This window comes from Orbicella franksi, chromosome 14 (assembly GCF_964199315.1).
Source record: "Orbicella franksi chromosome 14, jaOrbFran1.1, whole genome shotgun sequence".
Lineage (NCBI taxonomy): Eukaryota > Metazoa > Cnidaria > Anthozoa > Scleractinia > Merulinidae > Orbicella > Orbicella franksi.
Window position 1 is genome coordinate 9,678,138 of NC_138158.1, and position 18,485 is coordinate 9,696,622.

General features: G+C 40.4%; 3 protein-coding genes across 4 annotated transcripts in view; all 3 read right to left on the reverse strand.

Annotated features, from left to right (window-relative positions):
- Positions 1-4,060: 4,060 nt before the first annotated feature.
- LOC145468402 (BTB/POZ domain-containing protein 6-like) lies at positions 4,061-5,955 on the reverse strand. Its single transcript, XM_081452097.1, has one exon. It carries the CDS (start codon positions 5,774-5,776, stop codon positions 4,436-4,438), a length of 1,341 nt encoding a protein of 446 aa, XP_081308223.1. The 5' UTR covers positions 5,777-5,955; the 3' UTR covers positions 4,061-4,435.
- Positions 5,956-10,220: 4,265 nt separating this feature from the next.
- LOC145467188 (BTB/POZ domain-containing protein 6-like) overlaps positions 10,221-18,485 on the reverse strand; it is a 248,144-nt gene continuing 239,879 nt past the window's right edge. The window contains exon 2 of one of the 2 annotated variants that reach the window (XM_081450746.1): positions 10,221-11,654. In XM_081450746.1, the coding sequence (XP_081306872.1) occupies positions 10,467-11,618 (1,152 nt within the window). In that variant the 5' untranslated portion in view covers positions 11,619-11,654 and the 3' untranslated portion in view covers positions 10,221-10,466. Of the gene's footprint in view, positions 11,951-18,485 lie in introns of those variants that run through there. The other variant, XM_081450745.1, reaches the window with a different exon arrangement.
- On the reverse strand, positions 13,228-18,099 carry LOC145468752 (uncharacterized). Its single transcript, XM_081452451.1, has 5 exons — positions 17,963-18,099; positions 16,586-17,908; positions 15,143-15,973; positions 14,457-14,679; positions 13,228-13,708 (listed from the first exon to the last, which is right to left on the reverse strand). The coding sequence occupies exons 2-5, from the start codon at positions 17,143-17,145 to the stop codon at positions 13,298-13,300; spliced, it is 2,025 nt and encodes a 674-aa protein (XP_081308577.1). The 5' UTR covers positions 17,146-17,908; positions 17,963-18,099; the 3' UTR covers positions 13,228-13,297.

Consider the following 18,485-nt stretch of genomic DNA (forward strand, 5'->3'; position numbering starts at 1 on the left):
AGTAGCTGACTGTAGACGCGAAGAAAGCGTTGTTCCTAAAAGTCAATCAGTTCAGCGGTAGTTCAAGAAATTTGAATCTCATTTACTAACCTGTCACGCGTCAGGATTATACCTCAGGGCAAGAGAGTATGAGGTATACGGACACAATAGACGGCAAACCAGTTTGCTTCTCAACTGACCGAGCATCTGAAACAATCTACCCAACTTGCGTAGCTGGTGGTAATTACTTATTTCAATGAAAAGGCGTAGCATGAAGTAAGAAACAGATTTTGAGTTGTTTTTCTTGCTTTAACAGAGTCATAAGGTGACTCGACAGACCGTGTTGTTTATATGATATCAGCTTATTCAGGCGAGTCCGACCCGCGATTAAAACCAGATATTAACGAGTGGTTAGCAATTTTAAAAATAAGTGTTCATGATAATTATTGATTCTCGTTTTGGTCTTCTGTTCCAAGAAAGTCTCTCAAAAGGAGTGGTTGGTCACCAAGGATTGGAAAAATCATTTGTTTCTTTTCTGCCGGATTTGACAGGCCTCTGACGGGAACACTTGTTCCAGAACATTCTGTTCTAAAAACATGATATTTAGCTGCAGGCCAGGGCACTTGGAATGAGATAAATTCTGAACCTTTTCAGTTTATTGACTTCTATAACAAACCTCAAACAACAACACTCTTTTTCAAATAAGAATATTGTTTTTCCGGCCCAGGTTAAATATTCTTATTTTTCTGCCGATTTTAGGCTGAAAATATTCTTGTGAATACCCTTAGATCAGTAGGAATACAACAAGGACTATGTAGACGCAACGTCAGATTATCTGTCCCCTCATGACTTTGATAGCGTTAAAGTAATTTTGGAGCCAGACCGCAGACAATAGAGCGTGATATGACACGCATTGGAGAAATGTTGTCAGCATCGAGCATACAGCTAGTCACGGTTGTTTTTTTGGCCAGTTATCCCGTTTAGAGAAAGGAAAAATGTTTTTATGGCTAAGTTAAAAAAACATATAAGCATGCGTTGTATTGCGTTCAACGCACAAAATTATATTCTTTCCCAAATCTGAGCCTCGGGGTTATTCTTAAAATATTCTTAAAATTTCGCAAATTTCAGCCTCGATATTTTTTCTGCCACTGATAAAACACAAAAAAATCAGAAACGACAGCTATACAATTAACTTTTATCGTCTCAACTTTCACGAGAGTCAAGATTATATCAAGATTGTTCAGCTGTACGTTTCAAAGTCATTGTGCTCTTTCCATCGTTTGCCAGACTAATGCAGCGACTACACGTGTGTACAAAATCGATTCCAAATGTAGGGGTGAAACCCCCTCTTGGGGGGGGGGTGGGGTAAGGTACTCCAATATATGGGCCATATGGGTATGTGCCGCGGGATAGGACATAGTGTTTGAGGTTCCCGATTCTTATATAGATTATCATTTGTGCTCCTGTTGGCATTGTGATCATGGTGCGATCCTTAGATAGGGTACCTAAATTGTATCAGCTAAAAATGCGGTGCGTTAATGCCCGGCTGAACGGAAAATAAATTCTACGCTTGTTGGATAACGGCACTCGTCTAACCGTTGCCGAAGAGGAATGACCGGCTGCCAGTAGCCTAGAGATTTCAGAGAACTATTCCTATTCGCTTCTTGTACATAACATTTAGCGAGAGATGTAGGAAAAGCTTCAACGGTGCAGTAATCAAAGGAATGAAAATTCAGCCTCTACTACGCAGCATTTCTTTCTTGGCCAGCTTAAAGTACACCACCCCTCACCATACCGAACCACCCCTGCACTGCACTACATTTCGCCACCCTACACCACAGCACGCCCCAACTTCGCTATATTCCACCACACCACCCTTGCTAAAAACCGGACTCTACTCCACTCCACCCGACACCACTCCTCTGAGGGTCTGGGTGGGGTTAACTGACAAGAAATGGCGGAAGAAAAAATGAGAACTGAAAACTACTCGAAAATTTAACTGACAACTGACATTTGTAGTCAAGTTACAGACAAAAAGGTTTTAGCCTTTATTACTCGTTTGAAATTCGTCGAAAATGACTTTTTTCGGTTGAAATATTATTACTTCAACCTTTTTAGTTTAATATTCTTGCTGTTTACATTTTGTTTAGGCCAAAACCATCACACTGAGGTTTCTATTTAAGTCTGTGAATATTTGATCACTTACAATTTGACACTCTGTTACATGCAATCCTGAATTCAAGGCCATGCGCTTCAGGCCACAGGGAGAATTTAATTTAGCTTAATTTAGAGCGAAAAGGCTTTGTAGCGAAGTTACCCGTGTATCTCTGAAGTGATAAGGACGCTCGCGTACTGAGCTTGAGCTGCACGTAGCTCGCGGATGAATCTAGTGGTGGCAACTAGTGCTAGCAATCCCTGGGGGGTCTCCCATATGGGTGCTCGTCGTACCTTTTAATTTAAGGTTTAAAAATGCGGCTTTGGTGTCTCTTAGCTAGGGCATTCAGCCTCAAAAAATCCACAAAGGAAACTTTCGCGCTACCTTTTAGGGTATTTTGCCGAAAAAATATTACAGGAGGTAATGTGTTGTTTTAGAATTGGTATCTCTTAGGGGTGAAAACAAATTCAAGCCATGCCCACAAAACAGTAATTTGGGAGCTCTTAGGGGTTAATTTTCTTTCCAATATTCCCGACACAGTGGTAGGTCGTGCCCTTGTCCCTGAAGGAGAATATGAGCTCGTTTTCGCCTGGATTTGTAAAGTACATCAGTAGACATCATAAATGAGGATATTGAAATTTAGGTACCTATTAATTTTCATTAGCAGTTGCTTGTTAGATATTTTAAAGATACTTGCTTTATATGGTGATGAACAGTAGAAAACAAAGACTTTTAAGAAAATAAGGGTGTAGCATTTAATCATATGCTTTTTTTCTATAAAAGGGGTCAACCAGGAGAGGTGTTATCCAGTTAAGGCCTTCAGTTAATTATTAACAGCCACTTAACTGACTATTTGCAAATCAAGGGGTGCAATATGTGGCTGACCCTTTTAAGTCCTTTGATCCAATGCAACGTGGTAGTCTATTTAATGTTTTTTTTATAACTGGTTTTTTTCGGTCAACTCTCATCTTAATGAACAAAGACTTTAACTGAATTAAATAGGAGGCAAGCAAACTTCAGAAAAACAAGAAATGTGATACATGTGGAATGTGATACAAAATGCCTCTTTCTCTTATCTGTTGCGCTTCTCTTTAATGAATTTTTTGATAACTGATTTCTCACTTTAATGAACAAAGATTTTAGCTAAATTAAATGGGAGGCAAGTAAACTCCAGAAAACAGAGAAACACATTTGGAATGTGATACATAATGCGTGTTTCTCTTATCTGTTACACTGTCTCCCTACTAGATTCCATTAATTTGGACTCCAGGCTCCACAGCAAGACTTTCATGGCTCCGGACACCGTACCTAAAAAAGATCAGATCTCCAGGCCGTGAAATGATGGGGCTCCGGGCCCAACACGCAAAACGTTCAGGCACCAGGTCTCCAGGTACCCCTCCTACCCCCCGTTTTGGGACCCTGATGAATGATCTGTATATAGAGTTTGTATAACGTGCAAAGTCAGTGTTTGATCCATATATGGAACGTTCAGATTGAATCTTCGAATGGTACAGTATACGAACCAAAAACATTTTCTACCATCGTTATATCCTCGCTCTGAAATGACTTTAAAATGTTTTAACATAAATGTGGTTAAGTTGGTCCCTTTGTCTAGTGCAGTTTTTGCATCGCAAATTTCGATCTCTGCGGTCGGTTAAACCACGAGGATTGTGACTCAGGTTTTTCTCGCAACGTATCAATTTGTCTGTAATAGACAGCCTCTCATTTGTAAGCAATGTCGGTCTGTTTGGCAAATTAAAAACAGGAACGGAATCACGTGCTCAGATTTATGTGATCAAAGTGATGTTGAGCCAGTTTCAGTGTTTGTTGCGCTTTATTCGACAGAAAAACTATTCAATAAAATGATCAAAAATGTGTTCAATAAAATAGGCAAAAATGAAGTAATTATCTATCCAACGCAAGTATACAAGCCATTAGTTAAGTACTGAATTGCATGGCATTCAGGAATCAAATCTCGATGTAATTCATTTATATTAATATTGTAGACTATTCTAGTTGCAACTACTAAGTTACAAAATTACATGCAATTGCAAAATTAACGAAGAAACAATAATTCTACATTATATAAGAACCCCTAGTTAAGTAAGCACTGGCCTTAACGTGCTCTCTTGTATTAATTAACAGACTTTGTTCCCCTAGCTGCTTCAAATTTAGGTTGAATTGAAAGCCTCTGAATTGACATTTATACTGAACATGGGTGATGTATTTCAAAACTGAGAGTCGTTTCTTCCTGACTATCTGTTAGTCGAGATGGAATCGTTTAATTATTTAATTAACCATTCATTTTACAATAAAAAGAAACCCTGAAAATTGTCCTCGATCAGCTGTCGTTCCATTACTACTGTAAGAACTGTCTCCAAACTTAACCTCTGAACAAACAACAGAAAGTTGACCATTTTGACCAAAACAAGAGTTGGCAGAGCCAGAAATGCTAGCTTCCAGATGGTATCTGACACCCCCCTTTATGACAACTGGACTGTCGAAGAAAACATCGAAACCGTAGTAAGAAACTGGCATTGATTTTATACACTTTGAAGAAAATTTTCCTCTTGTGGTACAGACATCACGATAGAACCAATTTTCGAACCGTTCTAAATGTAGAGCAACAGAATATTCACAATTTCTGCTTCCGCAGAGTGTTACTCCAAGTAAGGAGATGTCTTTGTCGACCTCAAAATAAAGACAGTCTCGTTTATGAGGTGAATAAGGATAACCTGAGCCAGTGTGAGCCACGGAACCAAATCTGCAACAACGCTGGAACGATTCCAAACCAGTTCGTTTAGCCTCTGGAAATACTACTTGAGTGTCTGGAACTGAATGCAAATATTTAACTACGCTAGAAGTCTCGTCCTGTGTCAGTATCTTGCAGTCAAGAACTACCGAAACAAATTCATATTGGGTCATCACTGGAAAGCGTATTCCTTTCACAATCCGTTCTCCGAGAATTCTTCTTTTTTCACTTCCATCTGTCGATAAGCCTGCTTCTTCGCATCTCTTTGTCGCCCACAAATTCACTGCTTTGAACAACTCTATCTCTTGAATATTCAAAGTGTCGCGCGCGACTACTGTTTCAAGTAAGGACCTCTCAATTGTCGCAAATCCATCTGATTTCAGAGCCTCTTCTGTCTGTTCATCGATTACTTTCCAGCATTGATCCACCAGTTTTTCCTGTTCATATTTCTGTGCTTGGGGCAAGATGTCGAAAACATTCGATGGATCTAAATTATCCTGTAGATATTCTGCACATTTATCAGCCAGTGAAGGCACCATGTATTTCTTCGCCAAATACAGCACTCCCATCAAATTACTTCCGCTCAAGTTTACTTCATCGCTGTACATGTAACGAAACAACTCCAACAGACTCTCGTGTTTACATTCAGGCAGTTCAATAGAGTCTGTAGTCTCCGCCAGCTCACCGTAAAACATGGCTTCAAATACAGGACTGCTAATCGACAGCACAAACTTGTGAGCAGGAATCACTTGTTTGCTTTCACTTTCGCCATTGACCCCTCGAGCAACAAACTTCACGTCGCTGAGGAGTTCGTTGTTGAACATAAACTTGTTTCTTTCTCTGATCGTCGGTCTTACTGTTTGCCAGTTTTTCTCAACGAGGATAGACATGGCTCTCTGGCTAAGAATGGTGTGATTTACGTACAGCTCTCTGTCTCGAAGTAGCCTGACTGTAGACGTGAAGAAAGCGTTGTTCCTAAACGTCAATCAGTTCAGCGGTAGTTCAAGAAATTTGAATCTCATTTACTAACCTGTCACGCGTCAGGATTATACCTCAGGGCAAGAGAGTATGAGGTATACGGACAAAATAGACGGCAAACCAGTTTGCTTCTCAACTGACCGAGCGTCTGAAACAATCTACCCAACTTGCGTAGCTGGTGGTAATTACTTATTTCAATGAAAAGGCGTAGCATGAAGTAAGAAACAGATTTTGAGTTGTTTTTCTTGCTTTAACAGAGTCATAAGGTGACTCGACAGACCGTGTTGTTTATATGATATCAGCTTATTCAGGCGAGTTCGACCCGCGATTAAAACCAGATATTAACGAGTGGTTAGCAATTTTAAAAATAAGTGGTCATGATAATTATTGATTCTCGTTTTGGTCTTCTGTTCCAAGAAAGTCTCTCAAAAGGAGTGGTTGGTCACCAAGGATTGGAAAAATCATTTGTTTCTTTTCTGCCGGATTTGACAGGCCTCTGACGGGAACACTTGTTCCAGAACATTCTGTTCTAAAATATGATATTTAGCCGCAGGCCAGGGCACTTGGAATGAGATAAATTCTGAGCCTTTTCAGTTTACTGACTTCTATAACAAACCTCAGACAACAACACTCTTTTTCAAATAAGAATATTGTTTTTCCGGCCCAGGTTAAATATTCTTATTTTTCTGCCGATTTTAGGCTGAAAATATTCTTGTGAATACCCTTAGATCAGTAGGAATACAACAAGGACTATGTAAACGCAACGTCAGATTATCTGTCCCCTCATGACTTTGATAGCGTTAAAGTAATTTTGGAGCCAGACCGCAGACAATAGAGCGTGATATGACACGCATTGGAGAAATGTTGTCAGCATCGAGCATACAGCTAGTCACGGTTGTTTTTTTGGCCAGTTATCCCGTTTAGAGAAAGGAAAAACGTTTTTATGGTTAAGTTAAAAAAACATATAAGCATGCGTTGTATTGCGCTCAACGCACAAAATTATATTCTTTCCCAAATCTGAGCCTCGGGGTTATTCTTAAAATATTCTTAAAATTTCGCAAATTTCAGCCTCGATATTTTTTCTGCCACTGATAAAACACAAAAAAATCAGAAACGACAGCTATACAATTAACTTTTATCGTCTCAACTTTCACGAGAGTCCTAATTATATCAAGATTGTTCAGCTGTACGTTTCAAAGTCATTGTGCTCTTTCCATCGTTTGCCAGACTAATGCAGCGACTACACGTGTGTACAAAATCGATTCCAAATGTAGGGGTGAAACCCCCTCTTGGGGGGGGGGGGGTGGGGTAAGGTACTCCAATATATGGGCCATATGGGTATGTGCCGCGGGATAGAACATAGTTTTTGAGGTTCCCGATCCTTATATAGATTATCATTTGTGCTCCTGTTGGCATTGTGATCATGGTGCGATCCTTAGATAGGGTACCTAAATTGTATCAACTAAAAATGCGGTGCGTTAATGCCCGGCTGAACGGAAAATAAATTCTACGCTTGTTGGATAACGGCACTCGTCTAACCGTTGCTGAAGAGGAATGACCGGCTGCCAGTAGCCTAGAGATTTCAAAGAACTATTCCTATTCGCTTCTTGTACATAAGACTTAGCGAGAGATGTAGGAAAAGCTTCAACGGTGCAGTAATCAAAGGAATGAAAATTCAGCCTCTACTACGCAGCATTTCTTTCTTGGCCAGCTTAAAGTACACCACCCCTCACCATACCGAACCACCCCTGCACTGCACTACATTTCGCCACCCTACACCACAGCACGCCCCAACTTCGCTATATTCCACCACACCACCCTTGCTAAAAACCGGACTCTACTCCACTCCACCCGACACCACTCCTCTGAGGGTCTGGGTGGGGTTAACTGACAAAAAAATGGCGGAAAAAAAATGAGAACTGAAAACTACTCGAAAATTTAACTGACAACTGACATTTGTAGTCAAGTTACAGACAAAAAGGTTTTAGCCTTTATTACTCGTTTGAAATTCGTCGAAAATAAACTTTTTCGGTTGAAATATTATTACTTCAACCTTTTTAGTTTAATATTCTTGCTGTTTATGTTTTGTTTAGGCCAAAACCATCACACTGAGTTTTCTATTAATTCTGTGATCGGTGAATATTTGATCATTTACAATTTGACACTCTGTTACATGCGATCCTGAATTCAACGCCATGCGCTTCAGGCCACAGGGAGAATTTAATTTAGCTTATAACTTATAGCGAAACGGCTTTGTAGCGAAACTACCGGGGTATCTCTGAAGTGATAACGACGCTCGCGTACTGAGCTTGGGCTGCATGTAGCTCGCGGATGAATCTAGCGGTGGCAACTAGTGCTAACAATCCCTGGGGGGTCTCCCATATAAAAAGAGCGGGGGTGCTCTTCGTACCTTTTAATTTAAGGTTTAAAAATGCGGTGTTTGGTGTCTCTTAGCTAGGATATTCAGGTTCAAAAAATCCACAAAAAGAGCTTTCGCGCTACCTTTCAGGGTATTTTGCCGAAAAAATATTACAGGAGGTAATGTGTTGTTTTAAAATTGGTACCTCTTAGGTGTGAAACGAATTCAAGCCATGCCCACAAAACAGTACCTTGGGACCTCTTAGGGTTTAATTTTCTTTTCAAAATTTCCGACGGTCCTTTTTATAGAGGAATTCCCCCTCCCCCCTCCCCGGGTAGCAATCATGCTTGCGGAGGAAGCAGACAGCCAACTGAACGCCGGGTAAATGGTATTTGATATTTTTGTAATATTTAGTGTCTGACTCGAATATTGCATTCTCCCTGGTATTCTGTAATTATAATTAAGCATGGCAAAATTTTAAACCCTAGACTTTCAAGTATAAACATATGTGCTTACTTATTTCCCGGAGTAAATTGCCACCAATTCGTCGTGACACATTGGAAGGACAATACGAGCTCGTTTTCGCCTGGATTTGTAAGGTACGTTGGTAGATATTATAAATGAATACACTGAAATTAATTTCCATTTGCAGTTGCTTACAAGGTATTAAGATGCTTGCTTTGTATGGTGATAAACAGTACAAAACAAAGACTTTCAAGAAAATAAGGGTTTAGCATTTAATCATACGCTTTTTTTCTCTAAAAGGGGTCAACTAGGAGAGGTTTTATCCATTTAAGGCCTTCAGTTAATTATTAACAGCCACTTAACTGACTATTTGCAATATGTGGCTGACCCTTTTAAGTCCTTTAATCCAATGCAACGTGGTAGTCTATTTAATGTTTTTCTGATAACTGATTTTTTTTCGGTCAACTCTCATCTTAATGAACAAAGAGTTTAACTGAATTAAATAGGAGGCAAGCAAACTTCAGAAAAACAAGAAATGTGATACATGTGGAATGTGATACAAAATTCCTGTTTCTCTTATCTGTTGCACTTCTCTTTAATGATTTTTTTGATAACTGATTTCTCACTTTAATGAACAAAGATTTTAACTAAATTAAATGGGAGGCAAGTAAACTCCAGAAAACAGAGAAACACATTTGGAATGTGATACAAAATGCGTGTTTCTCTTATCTGTTACACTGTCTCCCTACTAGATTCCATTAATTTGGACTCCAGGCTCCACAGCAAGATCAGATCTCCAGGCCGTGAAATGATGGGGCTCCGGGCCCCACACGCAAAACGTTCAGGCACCAGGGCTCCAGGTACCCCTCCTACCCCCCGTTTTGGTACCCTGATGAATGATCTGTATATAGAGTTTGTACAACGTGCAAAGTCAGTTTTTGATTCATATACGGATCGTTTGGACTGAATCTACGAATCGTACAATATGCGAACCAAAGACGTTTTCTACGGTCGTTATATCCTCGCTCTGATATGACTTAAAAATATTTTACTACAAATGTAGTTAAGTTGGTCCCGTTGTCTGGTGCAGTTTTGAATTTTTACGGTCGGTTAAACCACGAGGATTGCGACTCAGGTTTTTCTCGCAACGTATCAGTTTGTCTATATTAGACAACCTCTCATTCGTAAGCAAAACCGGAATCACGTGCTATTTATGTGATCAAAGTGACCTGGAGCCAGTTTCAGTGTTTGTTGCACTTTATTCGACAGGAAAACTATTCAATAAAATGATAAAAAATGTGTTCAATAAAATAAGCAAAAATGAAGAAATTATATATCGAAAGCAAGCATGCAAGCCATTTGTTAAGTACTGAATTGGCATTCAGGAATCAAATGTCGATATAATTCACTTATATTAATATTGTAGAATATTCTAGTTGCAACTACTAAATTACAATTAATTACATGCACTTGCAAAATTAACGAAGAAACAATCAATTCTACATTATATAATTATAAGAACCCCTATTAAAATAAGCACTGGCCATAGCGTCCTCTCTTGTATTAACACAGACTTTACATCACGATGTCGAAATGTTCAAAATATATCTTTTCAAAGTCCATAATAACTTCCTCGCTGCTTCAAATTTAGGTCGAATTGAAAGCCTCTGAGTAGACAAACTTACTGAACATTGGTGATGCATTTCAAAGCTGAGTGCCGTTTCTTCCTGACTACCTGGCAGTCGGAGCAGGAATTGTTCAATTATTTAATTAACCATTTATTTTACAATAAAAAGAAACCCTGGAAATTGTCCCCGTTCAGCTGTCGTTTCATTACCAATACCAAAACCTCTTTCAAAATCAAATTTAACCCCTGAACAAACAACAGAAGGTTGACCATTTTGACCAAAACAAGAGTTGGCAGAGCCAGAAATGGTAGCGTCCAGATGGTAACTGACACCTTTCTTTATGTCAACTGGACTGCCGAAGAAAACATCGAAACCGTAGTAAGAAACTGGCATTGATTTTATACACTTTGAAGAAAATTTTCCTCTTGTGGTACAGACATCATCAAAGAATCCACCACGGTCATGATATAAACGAAGAACAACAGAATATTCACAATTTCTGCTTCCGCAGAGTGTTACTCCAAGTAAGGAGATGTCTTTGTCGACCTCAAAAAAAAGACAGTCTTTTTTATCAGGTGAATAAGGATAACCTGAGCCAGTGTGAGCCACGGAACCAAATCTGCAACAACGCTGGAACAATTCCAAACCAGTTCGTTTAGCCTCTGGAAATACTACCTGGGTGTCTGGAACTGAATTCAAATATTTAACTAGGCTAGAAGTCTCGTCCTGTGTCAGTATCTTGCAGTCAAGAACAACAGCAGCAAATTCATATTGGGTCATCACTGGAAAACGTATTCCTTTCACAATCCGTTCTCCGAGAATTCTTCTTTTTTCACTTCCACCTGTCGATAAGCCTTGTTCTTCACATCTCTTTGTCGCCCATAAATTCACTGCTTTGAACAACTCTAGCTCTTGAATATTCAAAGTGTCGCGCGCGACTACTGTTTCAAGTAAGGACCTCTCAATTGTCGCGAATCCATCTGATTTCAGAGCCTCTTCTGTTCGTTTATCGATTACTTTCCAGCATTGATCCACCAGATTTTTCTCTTCATATTTCTGTGCTTGGGGCAAGATGTCGAAAACATTCGATGGATCTAAGTTATCCTGCAGATATTCCGCACATTTATCAGCCAGTGAAGGCACCATGTATTTCTTCGCCAAATACAGCACTCCCATCAAATTACTTCCGCTCAAGTTCACTTCATCGCTGTAAATGTAGCGAAACAGCTCCAACAGACTCTCGTATTCACAGTCAGGCAGTTCAATAGAGTCTGTAGTCTCCGCCAGCTCACCGTAAAACATGGCTTCAAATACAGGACTGCTAATCGACAGCACAAACTTGTGAGCGGGAATCACTTGTTTACTTTCACTTTCGCCATTGGCCCCTCGAGCAACAAACTTCACATCGCTGAAGAGTTCATTGTTGAACATAAACTTGCTTCTTTCTCTGATAGTCGGTCTTACCGTTTGCCAGTTTTTCTCAACGAGGATAGACATGGCTCTCTGGCTATTAGAATGGTGTGATTTGCGTACAGCTCTCTGTCTTGAGGTAGCCTGACCGTAGACGTGAAGAAAGCGTTGTTTCTAAAAGTCAATCAGTTCAGCGGTAGTTCAAGAAATTTGAATCTCATTTCCTAACCTGTCACGCGTCACGCTATTACCTTTAGGGCAAGAGAGAATTCTTCGTTTGCCCGTGAAATCGTCATTTTCTAAAATTTAAAACTAAAGAGCCGCCAAAGTTTTTATGCTCATCAGGCATAAGAGGGGGTAAATTTATATCTATTGACAACTTTTCAGCTCAATAGCTTGCTTTGTCTGAAAACAAGCACATTTTAAATTTCAGACGGTTATGGCGGTGCGTGAGATATAAAGCCATGAACGCGTTTGTCGAAAAATGTATACTTATCTCGTGATTTTTGGCCTTTTTAGAAGTTGAAGTATTTGGAAAAGTGCTTATTTTGAATGTGTGCTTGATTAGTTCAGATAATCAGTCGCGTAAATAGCCAAAGTAAGTTCCAGATGTTTACACTATTTTCCGAGGTACACCAATATGGCAGCTCCATACCGGGCTCTGTAAATTTGTGCAAAGTATTTCGACGAATATCTGAAGTTTGCGAAAACGTATAGACCTAAAACTCGGAGAAGTATCTTCTTTATCAACCTCCTATAGCATCTCAATTTCTTGACTTTATCCACTGAATGGTTTTCGAATTATTTTTTTTATAGCGTGACAGTGCAACCCAAGATTGAGAATAGGAGTGACGGACCACTGAAAAAGTGAATGGGGGAGGGGGGGGGGGGGGGGCGTGGGTGGGATAATACAAAAAAAAAAAAAAAAAAGCAAGGAGGGGTGAGTCAAAAAGAGGCGTCCAAAGAAGAAGCGTAGAAAAAAAATTCCTGCAGAGTAAATTGCGCTGTCGGGCTTACAAAATGTAAAAATTATGACTGCAATTTTACATTTGTTTTATTTACAGAGAAAGCCACATCAGCCTTAGCTGCATGGTTTTCATGCAGGTCCTCTATCTCATCAGTTGAATTAGGATTTGGAGATGTTTTTATTTTCTTCTTTTTTTTTTTGCGGAGGGAGGAAAACCGAAAAACGTAAACCGGAGAAAAACCCTGGGAACAAGGCGAGAACCAACAATAAACTCAACCCACATATGACCGGGCCGGCATCATACGCCGGCCACATTGGTGGGAGGTGAACGCTCAAGCCGCGCCTTCAGAATTTCTTCTGGTTATTGTTCATGCGCATCAATATTAACCAGTCTCCATATAACCTTATCTTACCGCTCAATGTGTGCTGACCATTGGTCACTACTATTCAAATAAATACATCAAAGGAAAATTTGGAAATGCATATATATGTTATCTATAAATCAGAAAAGAATTCAGGGCGGAACATTTAGAGTTATATTTAATTTGGAAACCATCAGTAACATTCAGCTGGTTGACCCGCGGGACTCACTGACGCTCGGGACTCACTGATGCAAGATACGGCCTCCATCAACTGCAATGATCTGCCCAGTGACGTACTCAGCAGATGTACTCAGAAATAACACAACATCAGCAACATTTTCAGGCTCTCCTTTCCGACCAAACGGCACCTTACTGATACTTTCTTCTTGTTTTTTCTTGTTCTCTTCCATTCGCGCTTCTCTTTCCTCCACTGACAATCCATCCCATGATTCCTCAGGCCACAGGATGCACCCAGGAGCGACACCGTTCACGTGCACATCTGGCGCGAACTCTTTAGCTAATGAGAAGGTGCACATGTGAAGGCCAGCCTTGGAGATGGAATGCACTGAGTAATTGATCTTTGGTCTCACGCCATGGATATCACACAGGTTTATAATTGTTCCTTTGGATGCTTTTAAGAAGGGAAACGCCTCCTGCAAAGTTAATTTTTCAGTAACTTTGGAGTATATCAAGACATCTTAAGCCTAACTATACGTAAATATAGAAATACGTAAATATTGCAAGTTTCAAGTTATTGTAGATAACAAACATTATGTAAATATTTTAAATAGCTTTACAAAATAACAGAGATAATACGCGCGCTCTCATTGGTCGATTGGTGTGTTTTGATGAGAATATGCAGACACGGTTGTGACGTTTAAAATTCACGCGTATTCTTGAAAATTATTTTATAAAAGCAATAGAGCACTTTTTCTGTGTGTGCATAGCCTCATCTAAACACTTTGAGAGAATTCTCGAAAGTAATGCAAACCCGAGACGCAGTCGAGGGTCTGCATAACCGTCTCGAGTTCTCCGAACCCCTCTTATGTGTACATGAGGCTATGTTAACAAGGGAAAAGTGCTCTACAACTTAAATAATGCATGAAGTAATATTGTAGCGCAAGTATTTACATGTGCTATAATTCGCCACAAACGTGGGCTGCTTTCTGTGCCACTCGAGGACGATCAAAAGATGGTCAATCTACCTAAAGGTTAAGAGAAAAAATAAGAAAGAAAGAAACGCGATCTTTTGAAGTTAGGCCCTGCACCTTCCACTCAGGTTTTTTTTCGGTCGGCTTGAAAGTATACAGACTACAACTTGCAAGCTTTTGTAATGGGTATGCCACATCAGTATATATGAAGTAACTGATGCCAAGGATCCTAACTGAATGTCAGTGTTACCTGTGAAAGGAAGAATGGTGAGGTTAGATTAGCTCGGACCAAGTCTTCCCACTCTTTCTCCATAACAGAGCCAACTGGAGTAGCGTAGAACTGAGAAGCGTTGTTAATTAAGACATCAAGTCTCCCCCAGACTCCCACGGCCTCACTGATGATTCTTTGGGCGGTGTTGCTTACATCGCACGTCAAGTCTCCTTGAACCAAAGAGACTGAGTTGCTTCGAACGCTGAAATTTGAATAAATTAAAGAAACGGCTCAAGTTCAGAGGTTTTAAAAAGCGATTTTGCCGTCTCAATATTACTATTTGACTTTCGCAACCTTTTAAAAGAAAATAGCTTGTAGAGATTAAACTATTTCATTTTTCCAGTTCTTCATGGTCCTAGGAAGAGGGTACATCGATATAAAGTTTCCTCCACCATCGTCGAAGCTTGTAGTGACTTATCCTTAGTAAGCAGTTAGAGGTATTCTATTCCTCATTACACTGAATGGTAGCTGAACTAAAGCAGGGTTACCCCGAGCATTAAATTATACATTTGGATAGAGAGAGGCACTGTAAGCAAGAGTAAAACGTTTTTCCCACGAACAAAACACAGCGACCCTAGCAAGGTCTTCTGCCTGGTGCAGCGCCCTGACAAATAAACCACCCAGAGCTCATGATAGCCTACATAAGCATGATAAGCTCAATTTACCTGTTAAGTTCTCTCAAAAGATTATTCGCCTCATCTTGAGACTTGTTGTAGTGAATGACAACTCTGTATCCTGATGCATGCAATTTTCTGGCGATACAAGCACCAAGTCTTTTAGCAGCGCCTGTTACCAGTGCCACCGATGGTACCCTAACAGACAGATGTTCATTTGACAAAGGGTTTTTACCACGTCTTGAGTTATCACTTAATTGATGACCTGCATCGCTGATGAAGAGATATCTAGAGGTTGAGAAACCATTATCTAGGCACACGTCAGAGAATGAATTTGTCAATCCTGATAGGTTATCCCCATTGTGCCCAGATGCATCCGATTCCGAAGGGTCTCTTCCCAGGGATATTCCAGTGGGGAGGAGGCTACCGTTACACATCGATGTAGAAATCTCGGCGTGGCCGTCTTTTAGCAGAAGATTGACGTTTGTTTGCGTCAAGTAGCTGGGCTTTCCCCCGGAAGCATTCTTCCTGGTATTGTAAACTATTCCCAAATAGTCCTCTTCTTGAACAGTGGGGAACAACGATGTGAAATCTTCTTGGCCACTGATGTCCTTTGCCATCGTCTCAAGTGACTTTTTTGTTTGTGGATGAACAAAGTCGGGAGTGACGTCAGCCAAGGAAATGATCACGTGGGGTTCTTTCAGCGTTTCAGGATGAGGTACAAGCCTTCGTTTACCATGCGTTGCAAAATCCAACGCATATTCGGTGACGTCGTTTCCATAAAAGGAAAGATCCAAGTCGATTACAATTGTACTTGAAGGAATGCCGGTTGTACGTACCCGTCCCAACTGGCTTTCAACATCAAATAAAACGCGTCTTAATCTGAAGGAAAGAATCACTGGAGTTAGCATATGTAGACCTGATGGTTCCCTGCAAGCGCGTCTCATAGAAGGAATAGGGAACTGGGCATTGAGCATAGTAAAACCAAATGCAAAGTAACCCTGGCCGAAAGGACGAAGAACTGAGACCGTCTAACCGTCAGAAAGCGCGGAAAAACATGTGCGAGCAAGTGACGATAAGTTTTGCTTTTATTCCCGATTGGATGACAAAGTGGCAAAAGTTTTTTGAGCCAATCGTTTAGCGAAGTACAATGTGAATCCAAAGGCGAATTGCTTTCGACATGAATAAATCGCCATAAAAGGAAGTGGTCTTGTCATTTTCATGTAGTGCCTAATAAATGAAATGATACAGTTATAAGGTGCGTCTCTTTGAAATATTTTAATTTAAGGCCCCTTAAAATAAGTAAATGACAGATTTTCCTACCCTTTCATATACTTAAACTAGTGAAATCCTGAAGCCTGAAAAAGGTACCCCTCTCGGGCGGAGCTTCACTGTATAAGCCATTATATGGGGAGTACCTTGGGCCCGGACACAAGTAAATAAAATTAAAACGTCTTGCTCTGAAACATTGTGCGAAATTACATTCCTACTTACCCAGCAATATCAAGCTTAGTCTTGACAGCGACAGCCATGTTGACGAAGTCATCGGCCCCATCTTCAACCATAACAGGCTTGGTCCAAAAAGCTTTCGACATCTTAGTAATATTGACCTTCTCTTTTAACAAACTTATGGCCTGTGACAAACTATGCAGAGGATCCTTGTTGGAACCGAGTAATATATGGGCCTCGTGCCAGTCAAAATCTTCCCAGCATCGTTCAATGGTCACAGATGAGCCTTTAGCAAAGCGTAAGGCGTTTGGTTTTGCGATGATCACTTTAACCGAAGGTACACCATGCCGCACCACGCAGATACGCGCTACATCAGTCGCGACTGCTTCGATTAGGTTGTATTTCTTGTTTTCGACGTGAAAGAGAACTTCTTTTGTAATGGTCTTGTTGTTTATGGTATCTTCGACGCGATCTGTCTCGCCAGCTCTCTTGATGGATGTTCTCAGTCGCATGGTGATGTAAAGCTCTTGGAGTTTTCCAAGCTCGTGTGGACTGATACCCACTTCTGTGCGGACACACAGATCAGTTATCTCCACTTCATCCATTTTAGTTAATGATCCTACGCAATAAAATTTTTATCAGTTTTATTTGATAGGGTAAAGCCTGCATATGGGCCAAGTGGTCCATCAGGCCGGAGCTTATCCCAGTTTCCATTGCATGAAGCGACTAGGAGGATTTCTAATCCCCCCGTCCCGGGATTGGATGCTAGTCCATCACAGGGTTACTCCCAGAATTAAATTCGTCGGTACCCATTTATACACCTGGGTGGCGCGAGACACTGTGAGAGTAAAGTGTCTTGCCCTAAGAACACAACACAATGTCCCCGGCTAGGGCTCCAACCCGCACCGATCGATCAGGAGACGAACGCATTAACCATGAGGCCACCGCAAGTCCTATTTGCTCTCTGTTTTGGTCCAAACTCAGTAAAGTTAATATTTTGCTTCGTGTTATGGATCTGCTTTCAAACTGAATCGTTTTCTAAGGTACATTAATATTTTCACGGTCGAACGGTTAGTTCTTACAGTTATGTACGGTTTACCCTTTCGGTTTCACGGACTGCTTGCGCCTTAAAGAACATTTGTTGAAATTAAGTTGTAAGTTTTCTGTTATTTCGAACTCAATTATTGCTGTAATTTCTGTTTATATTTTGGTACTCGGCGTGTTGCAATTCTATGTTTTGCTTTTCTATTTTGCCTAGTTTTCGTTACCTCACCTCACCTCACCTCACCTCACCTCACCTCACCTCACCTCACCTCACCTCACCTCACCTCACCTCACCTCACCTCACTTCACCTCACCTCACCTCACCTCACCCCACCCCACCTCACCTCACCTGACCTCACCTCACCTGACTGACCTGACCTCATCTCCTCGTTTCGTGTTGTAACGTCTTATTGTATCTTCTTCTGTATGGACTTGTATCAAAGTTTTTGCTATCGACGAGTGCGTAACGATTCTGTGAATAAACAAGTTGCTGTCTCAAATGTGGTTTTCATTCGAAGGCAGTTCTGCGTTCACAATTCGTCACAAATGATGTGTGAAAACTGATATAAACAAACATATAGTTGGAAGAATAATGTTTAATCTTTTCAGTTTTAACATAAAAAAAGTAAGACGGTCTCCTAGCTACACTTTTTGCATGAAGTGTGATTGGGCTATTTATTTTTCCGTGAAACGAGCCTTAAGTTCTTAGTTATTTGTAACTAGTTATTTCCATTTTTTTTTTTTCACGCCCACGTGAACGCAACTTCTGTCTTAAACATGACCCGTGAGACATCATGTATTACCCGAATTAACCTTTGGTAATCTTTGTTCTATAGTAAATGTTAATTTTGTGCTGTGGTTGGGCGCTGCGAACTCGAAGTAAATTTTGGCGATTTTAGGC